The sequence below is a fragment of the Perna viridis genome, chromosome 8 (assembly GCF_037379345.1).
Source record: "Perna viridis isolate PV_CMFRI_1.1 ecotype Kerala chromosome 8, ASM3737934v1, whole genome shotgun sequence".
NCBI classification, from domain to species: Eukaryota; Metazoa; Mollusca; class Bivalvia; order Mytilida; family Mytilidae; genus Perna; species Perna viridis.
Genome location: NC_142452.1, coordinates 11451384 through 11462340, shown reverse-complemented (window position 1 = coordinate 11462340; position 10957 = coordinate 11451384). Strand labels below are relative to the sequence as shown.

The window sequence follows — 10957 nt, the reverse complement described above, 5'->3', positions numbered from 1 at the left end:
TTCAACCAATGCAAGGAACTCATTCTCAAATAAAAACGATTAATACGTGCGGGTATCTCTCACCCTTTATCTACACAAAGCACGGAAAACTCAATTTCTTACCCAATAATTGAATACATACGGGATCGACATAGTTATGATATTGTTTTCAAATAGTTAAAGATAGCATTTTGTTTTTGGTATGAACATTGATTCCCTCATAGGGTCTTTATTACATACAAATTAAAACACTATATTTAAAGCAGTTTGTAGCATGACAAGAGTTGTGTCCTTCTTGTACGACTCATGATGTACCGTGGTTCTCATGCAACACCGCATGCGATTATGGAATGGGAACACAACTACTGGTCTGATGCTGGAATGTCAGTTAGCTGCTAAGATGAACTGATTAAATGACTGTCAACTTGCATTTTTTTATGGAATGGATTTTAGATTAATCTTTCTCAAGTATCAACAAGGAGAGATGTACCATTGGTGCCCATTGGATTGCATACTGACACCAATATGCAATCTTAATTAACTGTAAAGACATATGTTGTCAATAAAAAAATTCAATCTCCATCATTGATTTCACCGCCTGTAAATTTGTTGTTGGATTCAGAATAATTTTTCAGTTAATTATAAAATTTCTGACAATTTTCAACTTTAAATGAAAAGGAGATAACACCAGTCTGCAATTTTCTATTATTTCTACATTCAAATGCGTTCAACTTGGAACGACTTTTAATACCCACTTGGAACATGACCAAATCTGGGATGAATTGACATTGAACGAATTGGATTTGGAGCGAATTGGCATTGCATTTGTTCGATACTCTCGGATGGCATTAAAATTACCGAACTTCCGAAATGTAAACAAACACGCGAAATGTGAACATACATTATTTCCTTAATGTTTAGCATAGCAGGACCTGATATCCTTAAATATAGCACATAAAGATTGTGCATCTTATTTTTAAGGATGGCATTAGAATCTGACCAACACGCAGCTTCTTCTCGTAAAGCCCTGAAAGTTGCTGCAAGTGCGCTGTGCTCGGAGATTGGATTCCAGGCTGTAGAAGAATCTGCCATTGAAACATTAACAGAAATGTTACAGAGTTGTAAGTTGCTCATATTTGGTATTAGAAACATTTACTTTTTATGGAGGTAACAGGCTCAGTGCATCTGCTTGCCCAAAATTGAAGGGTTGGCTGCTCTAATCCCTTTTGTTATTCAGTGCTCGAGATATTTTTTTTGTTTTGACCATGATCAAAACTAAATTCGTGGTAAAAAAAATTCCAACAATGAATCTCAGAAGGGATTAATGCAGCCCACCTTTCCATTGCTTTAGATCGCCTGAATATAGCTGAAATATTGCTGCTGGGGCGTTAAACCTGAACAATCAATCAATCAGTCCATTGCTTTAAGAAACATTAACCCTTTTAAGTCTTGTTTGTAATATTTCATTTACATTTCTAAAGCATTAATAGATTTTGCCTTGACATAAATTTCTATACATTTAAGAGTGAGCTTTATTCCCTTAATACTTACTATTTTGATTGAATATCCCACCATGATGTTGACTAAGTTCCCTTGAATCTTGTTAACGTCGTACATGTAGATACATGTACATTACAAAGTAATTATGTTCCAAAACAATATGTGCAGTAGTAATAGTAGGATTTGTCCTTAAGTTAATATGTATACAAATGTATTTCATTCAATGTTGGTTATTTGCAAGCAAATGTTGCAGATTTGTTTTTGTTTTATTTATTTATTTTTTTTTATCATCTGTATTATACCGTACAATTGATTGTTCTTCTATGGTACCAGAAATAGACATTAACAGTGCACTGACAACATTAAACTGATGTGGATGATTCTTAGAATTATAGGAACATGCACATTTTCACTGGTTTGAGCTGAATTCATATATATATCAAGTTTTTGTCACGTCACTGTTATTGTTTTATACTGCAACACAAATTTGAAGGAAAAATTACGGTATGTTTCAAGCGAGGAAAATAACATTTTTATTTGAAGTATACAATATCCTGACTACTTCAAAACAATGTAACATTTATTACTCTACAACAAAAAGTTAAAAGTTATACATGTATTCAGTCAGTGACCATATATCACTTGATATTATATGGTTAATGCATTTTGACTATTCAATTAGAACAGTTGCAGTATAAAGTACTTAAGATACATTGTAGATATTTCTTACCAGTTTTCTATGTTACTCGTATAAGTTTTTTGGGTCATTTTGCAGTTTTAATGGAGCTTGGTAGAAGCACCCGTGCTTTTGCAGAATTGGCTGGAAGAACAGAAGGCCTAATGACTGATGTTGTAATGGCACTTATAGAAATGGGTAAAGTTTAATATGAAAAAATATTCAGATGGTACATGTTAGACTATATTGTGGATTCAAAGATTTTAAGAATTTGTCATTTGTAAAGGATTTAATAGGAATGTGATACTTGTCCACTTAAGTAGTACCAGTACATGTTATACTATATCTTCATATAAATTTAGCTGAAAGAAAACAAGTGTTTGAAGTGAATCACGTCTTCAACTTCTAGAAAATTGTACATGTATTTAAATTTCATGCATTGCAGTCCTCATGAAATAAATTTTTATTAAAACACTTTTACATTTTTCCACAGGGCAAAATATTCATGCATTACCTGCACATGCAAGAAGGCCAAACAAGACTGTGTTTTTACCTCGTAAGTCAGTTTAGTTACCTACCTGTGAAATATAAAAAATAGGAGATGTTGTATAATTGCCAATGAGACTGTCATCCACCAAAAACCAAGCAATGAACAATTAAACTTCTGCAAGTCACCAGACAGTCTTTAATGATGTGCAAAACCCATACCATTAGCAAGCTATAAAAGACCCCAAAATAAATAAAGACTTCAACTGGCTTACAGTTTCCTGGCTTGGGACAGTGCTAGGAACAATATAAAATGAACTATAAAAATTTGTTGAATTCAGTTTTAACTCTTGTGATCTTGAGATACAGAATACAAACTCTATAACACATAGGACAAAATACAACAAGCTATACATGTATCTACCTCGAAAGATGGCTCGCCTTTTAGCTCACCTGGCTTTAAGACTGTGTAAGCTGTTGTCATCATTTTGCTTCTGTTGTCCGTCATCGTCTGTTGTCATAAGCTTTTTAGCTCACATGGCCTTTGGCCATGTGAGCTATTGCCATCACTTGGTGTCCGTTGTCTGTCGTCGTCTTCGTTAACAATTATACAAAACTCCTCTCCTCTGAAACTACTAGACTGATTAGAACCAAACATGGTACAAATGACAAATGTTCCTTGGGGTATCCTGCATAGAACTGATGTGGGGATTTTTGATTCTTCAAAAAACATGGCTGCTGTTTCTAAAAATAGAACATGGGGGTGGGGGGGGGGGTCAGACAGTAGTTTTTCACATATATATCTCCAAAATCGTCAGGTTCAGCTTAATTCTGACAGAGTAAAAGTGTTCAGCATGATGAGATCTACCTCGGGTCAAATTTTGGTTTTAATCCATGAAGTCATGTTAGAGTTATTGCCCTTTTTAAACGATTTTTGTTATTTTTAGTGTTATTTCTTTCAAAAATCTGCTCCTCTGACACTACTGAACCAATTAAAACCAAACTTGGTATAAATGTTCCTTGGGGTATCCTGCATAGAACTGATGTGGGGATTTTTGATCTGTCAAAAAGACATGGCAGTCGTCACTAAAAATAGAACATAGCGGTCAGACTGTAGTTTTTCACATATATCTCCAAAACTATTAGGTTTAGCCAAATTTTTTCAATAGCTGAAATGATCCTTATTATTAGGGCTAAAAAAGTCTTCAGGGATAAAAGTTGTCAGATGACTCTTTGTAGGAGTTATTGTCTTTAAAGGGGAAAATGACCTTTTTTAACAGTTTTCAGTCAATATCTTGAAAACTATGATAACTTTAAAGAAACTTTCAATTGTTGAAATGATCCTTTTGAAAAGCCCTACCAAAGACTTCTTGAGTCAAAATTGTTGGACAACTGCTTGTTAAATTTATTGCCTTTGAAAGGCAAAATTCAACCAAGTGGGCGATTCAGGGAGCCTCTTGTTTCAAACATCTTCTCTTTCGAAACTCCTTGACTAATTGGAATGAAAATTTGGCATGGTTGTTCCTTATGGTATCCTGCACAAACTGATTTTTTAAAATATTTGAAATATGGAAAACATGGCTGTCGTAGCTAAAAATAGAACATAGGGGTCCAGTTGCTTTTTTGTTATTTTTTCCTCAATTATAGTAGAATAATGAATATAGAAGCAACCCATAAGATAAACATGATAATCTGAGTTGACTTTTTCAACAAATGTATAGCAGGCTAATGCCCCCTCAGGTCTGATGGGATAACAGGGCATAGGGATGAACACATCTTGTTTACTCAAACAAAAAAACATGTATCAATAAAAACATGTCTGCAGGATTTAGTGAAATATACATGTATCATAAAATGTCTGATAAAACAAGGTGTTTGTGCAAATGCCTAGATAAAAAACAGTGACATGCACATGCACAATGACACAATATAATGTCAATGAGACTTGTTAATCTTGAAAGTCATATGACAAGGAGCCAAAGTTTCATGTACCTTTGGTCAGTAACTCTGCATTCTGCATTTTTCAAATGTCTAAACTTTATGTGTAAATGGTTTATGACTTAATATTTTGATTTCAGTACTGGAGCATGTATGTCTATTAGAATAAAAGAACTTTTTTTCAATTTTGAATTTCATGTCTTTCTGCAGTATACAAGGTATAATGTATAATTTTGTTGTGTGCAGCTATGTGCCAAACTGTCAGGATGTTTGTGCAGAAATGGTTTTGGGTAACAAAAAATACAAATTACTGCATCTTTTTTTCCTGCTGCAGAATTTTGTTTCCCTTTTAAAAAATTTGAATTAAAATTGATATTTTAGTTTACAGCTTTATTTCTAACATTTAGATATTAAGAAGTACTCCAGCTAAATAGCTGAAAAGACTATATATTTTTATTTTTGATGTTTTGTTTGAATTGCCATAGTAAACAGAAATTAACATTCGATTTTTCATATAACCTGTGTTCTTAGGAGAAAAAATTTATGTTATTCAAAATTAAGGGAAACAACTCTGTAAATGACACTCATATACAGTAGAATCTGTTGGATTTTCATGTTGATTATCTCCTTAGAACATACAGATTGGAATGAATAATTGCACATTTCATAATATAAACCCATAAAACAGCTTCATTACATCAATAAAAATGTGTAGCCTTTTTTGTGGTGTATCACATTTTTCAGATTTTACATGATTCTTACAAAGACAGCTACTTAAGTATATTAGGTAGGAGGCCCAATATATGTACATGTAGATGTAATGACTGGTGTTTTGTTAAATTCAGTAAAATGGAAAATATAAGGGATTAAGGTCACACAAGCTGTAGTAGTAAGTAGACTATCATAGGTAATCTCTTTTCAGATTATTTATCTTCAAATTTTCAGACTTGCCAGCCCAAGCAAATAAAATGATCTCATGAACATGATTAACTGTTTTGTGTTATTATCATTTTTTTTCAGCATCTCATGGTGCACAATCACCAAACATAAAGATGTTGCAGACTGGTGATAAGAAGGATCATCCACCATTCATACCTGAATATTTACCACCTTTCCCAGATCCTCACACTTATATCAAAACTTCTGTAAGTATACTTAGAATATGATTTTAGAGAATAATCTAAGATTCAATGAAAAGGGAAGTTACTTCTTCCTTCTAGGAGTGATTGCGTGAATTGAGTTTGAACAGGGAGAAGTGGTACTTAACACTTACCATGCTGATTTGTTCGAAAAAAATGTCTAGATTTTAATATTTTGTAAACTTATGCAAATTATATGCTTGAATTAAATAAGTTAAAGGTAGGTGATCACAGTGTGGGGTGGATAGGGTGGGAGAGTGAGTGGTTGGGCATATGCAGGAAAATGGGTCTGTTGCCTGAAAATGGTCATTTTTGGCAATTTTTGTCATGTTTCTCTAAAGTGGTGCTCACCAGGGGTAAGACAGTGTCATCCAAAGTACATTTTTTCCAAAGCTTGTTCCCTCAGATGGTCATTTAAGCCTAAAATTGTTCATTACTGTTGTTAGTGGAAGGTCAGGGGTCTCCAGAGGGGTCACTCATGAGAAAAAAATTACGAATTTTTGCAATTTTTGGGTTCAGATTGCCCTTAAACTGAAAGTGGTTAGTATATGGGGTTGACATCGTGGGAGTGGTGAGAGACATCATTATTCTATAGAAACTAGGTGAAAGGAATCACTATGGATCAATTCTGCTGTTGATAGAGGCAGAGAATTGAGCCCTAAAAAGTCACCTTTTGTGGCCTTCTAAACTCATCACCTCTTGTTCAGCTGTCAAGTCCATATTTTTGGTTAAACTCGGTATAAGATAGCCTCATTTTAAAGCACATTCACTCTTCTTGCATATGAAATCAAATTGTGGTTTCCAAAGCTAAAAATAAAACTGCCACAACCCAAAAATCAGAAAACAGCCCATGACCATATATATAGAGTTCCCACATGGTAAGGGTTATGCACAAGAGTATTTAATTGCATCAAAATATAATAGTATCTTAATATACATGTACATGGGCATTTTGTCTAATAAGAAAGTAAGATAAGCGTAATACTTTAATTCCATTTTCTGTACTAGCAATAATTAAGTAGAATAAGTTACTATAATTGAATATTGTAAGTGTTCAGTTTGTCAGCAAGAATTTAAAGGGAAAGACCACCTTTGCATTAAGTCAGGCTCTTATGAAAAATCATACCCACGTAAACAAAAATAAATAACCCTTTATGCAAAATGTGCTTTTGTAAGATGCTTAAGGCTATGTAAAATTCAAAATCTTTGCGATATATGTTAATAGCATCTTGCAAAACTCTTCTATCTGATGGAATCGATAGTGTTGAACATACACAGACTTAAGTGATTCCTACTGATAGCTTCTGATTAGCTCGTGACATCACTAAGTCAGTTTGGTACTGATACAAGTACTGCATATTAATATGTAAACCAAAGAATATTCCATAAATATTTCTGTGGTCCTATTTTTCTGATCTCCAAAAATTTGCTATCTTGTCAAGCTTATGATTGCTTAAATGATAAAAGAGAAATATTCAGTTTTTTGCCTGCAACACAATCTTCAGAAGTATCCATTGGATTTTCCTCAGAAATACTAGTCTTCTAGCTGCAAATATCATTGTTCATCAGTGTTTTCTGACATTAGTTTACATGTTGTGCCTCAGTCTCTTCTTCTGTGTATTTTGGATTGAAGTTATAGGGAAAAAGTCCCAAATTTGCTTTTTCTTTGAACATCTCAATCAACTATCTATTTACTTTCACTTTACAAACAGACTTGTTTTGGGCTAGTTGTTGAGAAGTTTGAAGGAAAGGACTGGTGTCTTGGCCTCCATGTGTTCTCTTCCTGTGTATATTATACTGTTTTCATTCCCTGGCTATAGTGTATAGACAGGGGTAAATATTGTGAAGAATAAATTATGTTATTATATAGATAGCAGTGTTTTGAATGTTCCCAGTGTAATAAATTTCGATAGCTCACAATGAAATAAGTTCAGTAATTTCACTTTCTCCCAACAAACCGTCACAACTTTGAGCAACTTTGATATGAATTCCTTGATCACAGAAGGTAAAATTCATGTTGAAAATATCGATAAATTAAGAAGAAAATCTATATAATAAGAAGGATAATAAAGTGGTTATTGTGAATAACAAAATATGATTACTTGTGCCAAGAATGCTTGAAGATTTAACTTGTGTGTGGAAAAAGTTCCGCTTACTTGTTAATTCTTGCTGTTCTTTAGCACTTGTGATAATATTTTGGTTATTAACTCTTTCTAATTAATTATGCTATTATAAATTGTTATTGACTTATTTATTGTCTAAATATGACAATATTTTTAGACAAAGAAAGCTCCAGTAAGTGAATATCAGATGATCAGAGAGAAGGCAGCATCACAGAAACGGGATGTAGAGAGGGCATTGACAAGGTTCATAGCTAAAACTGGTGAAACACAATCATTATTTAGGGATGACTCTACAACATATCCATGTAAGTTGAGTGTGCATGTTTGGTTCTATTTGGACTTATTTAATTTTACCTGGAAGGCTTGTGGGTAATAAGCTTTCAAGTACCTTTTGATATAATATTAAAAATTGTGTGGCACATGGTAGGAATTTATTTCTTATTATTGTCTTTTTTGTATATATTTAAGAAAAATTTCCATATTTAGATATTTAAAGTTTTCTGATGTATGCACTTTTTCTTCGGATATAATTTTTACTAAGAATACCTTGAGTAAGGGAGATAACTTATATCAGATTAATAGTTTGTGTTCATTCTTTACTAAAGGATTTTGCTTTAGAAGAAAAGCCTTTTGGAAAATGCACATTAATTATTGCAGATTTTTGCTTAGTTTGACTTGTTATTTCTGTTCTATCATCTTTAGACCAATACTGAGATAATTTTACAAAGAACGCATTAAGAGGACAATGTTACAAAGGGAGATAACTCATAGATATTTACACATAGAAAGTGCTACAATTGATTATAAAAGTTAAATTTGCTTTTATTTTAATCCTTTTATATGTTATTTGAACATGCAAATTAGTTATAATTTGGAAGCCCTCATGTGCCACCTTGTTTGACTATTATATGGAACTTTACTTATTACCATTCTCACAATAAGCCAATGAATACTATGAATAGTCTTTTTTTTTTCAGTAATTGCAGTGAAACCAACACCATTGCCATATTTAAATGCACTGCTTCCAAAAGACCAAGATTTAGATTCTCAGGAACCTCCAGAACCATCTAAAGTAAAGAAACGTAAAAGAGATCCAGAGGGTCTAGAACCAGAAGGAGATACACCAGCCATTTATATTGACAATCCATATCTTAGACCTATGAAAATAGCAAAAGCAAAGAAAAGATTAAAATAGTACCTTTTATGTTGTGTATTTTAATATTTAATATGAACCTAAACTTGAGCAAATCTATTAATACATGTAAAAATGATGTTGCACTTGCTGTGAAAATAGTACATAGTTCACACTAGACAAGGACATCTGGTGACAGAGTAATATCCCTACTTTTAAACATTTAAAACCTTTAAGTTTGATTACATCCCTTTCAATGCATCCAGCAAAATCATTGCGCTTCATAAACATTTACCAATGATACCAATAAGCCTTCATATAAAATTGATCAAAATTCTGCAGAATATTTAAGGTGTTTTTGCAAACAAGGTACAAATTCCATGAAAAAAAAAACAGATGGAAAGACAAGGTAATTACTGGTATTAAACTAAGATTGCTGCTGGTATAAAAACCCAGAAATTGATATTTTTATAAAGTAAAAATGTGAGGCAGTTTGTTTGTTGGAAGATCATGCTGGATGAATTTCTACCAATTTAGTTAAATTGGCCCATTAAAATTACATTTACATGTAGTTTTCAAATTGCATTAATACAATACTGTAGTACACACATCATATAATATATAAGGACAAAGAAAAATGGTGATAGATACTGAAGATAATATACAGAAACACACCAACACCAGTTAGGAATTCTGATTCAGTGAATAGTGAATTTAAAGCAGAGTTATAAAAACTTGGCAGCAATAATTTAGACATTTGCAATTTTTCTATCTAAAAAAAAAGGCATGTACCTGATCTTTAAGCATCTGAAGCATTAAAATTAACTGCTTATTGCTATTTTTATCCAATAATTTTGCTTAAATTAGAGAAAGCAGTCATTGGAGTTATTTGGTTAGAAGGTTTAGCAGATTGTCTGATTTACAAACAGTAAAACCCTTTTTCTTCCCAGTCCCATTTCCACTCTTCTCCATACCTGAACATTAGGATGGCACCAAGTCAGGAAACAGCTTATCAGACTACCTCTAGCATTGCTGGAGTAAGTTCCACTCTACCTTTCTATTTACCAGACTAACAAAGGAAAACTGTTATATGTCATTGGGATTTGTGTCCATAACTCTTCCAGTTAAATCAGGTATAGGGATTCAAAGAAACATGGTACAAATAGTCATATAAAAGTTAATGATTTTAATAATACAGAGAAGATATATAATACAGTAGACGTGTAGATGGAACTTATATAATATACAACATTACTGAAAAATGTTTGATGTTATCAAAGGGAAGATATAAGAATAATGTTTATGTATGAGGAACAACCCCAGTGGTTAAACTCTGGTGATGACTAGAAATACCAATCAAGTTCAGAGAGGCTATCATCAACAAGGTGGATTATTGCTCATTGGATGCATCCTACAATACATTTTATTGTCTTCCTTTATGATGCAAACCCTTCCTATAAAGTTTCACCAAAACCATTGAGTAGTACAGGAGGAGTTACACTTCAAAGAAGATTCAATATATTAAATCCTTTGTGTGGATTTTCTCACCATGCAAGCATCCTGCAATTAAAGATTTTTAGGAGAAGTTGTGCTTTTTGGATAAGTACATGCAAAAAAACACCAGTTTGATTTTCTCCCCTTCAGGCATTCAACAATTATTACCTTCCTTCATGCATATCTAACTTTGATACATAATATTCCTTTAAATTTCCTCTAAATTCTGATCATGTTTAAATCTCAGTTGTACATTGTGGACATACATATAGATGGATATATTGATTCACATACAGTAGAAATCACAACACTAATAAAAAAAATTTTGAGGTATTTATGATGGAACAAAAACAGGCTCTTTCTGACAACTGCTTTTCAATTTTTCTGCATTTTACAAAGTGCATACACTAACAATATGTAACGGATATAGAAATAACAAGATAACTATGCTAGCAGTAATATACAACTTCCATTTCCTGTTCAACCTTAG

General features: G+C 32.7%; 1 protein-coding gene across 1 annotated transcript; it reads left to right on the top strand.

Moving 5' to 3' along the window:
- The first annotated feature begins 820 nt into the window (after positions 1–820).
- On the top strand, positions 821–9045 carry LOC148609326 (transcription initiation factor TFIID subunit 8-like). The gene is made up of 6 exons (XM_088596297.1): positions 821–1100; positions 2255–2353; positions 2649–2711; positions 5600–5724; positions 7999–8146; positions 8819–9045. Exons 1-6 carry the CDS (start codon positions 962–964, stop codon positions 9034–9036), a joined length of 792 nt encoding a protein of 263 aa, XP_088452423.1. The 5' UTR covers positions 821–961; the 3' UTR covers positions 9037–9045.
- Positions 9046–10957: the final 1912 nt, after the last annotated feature.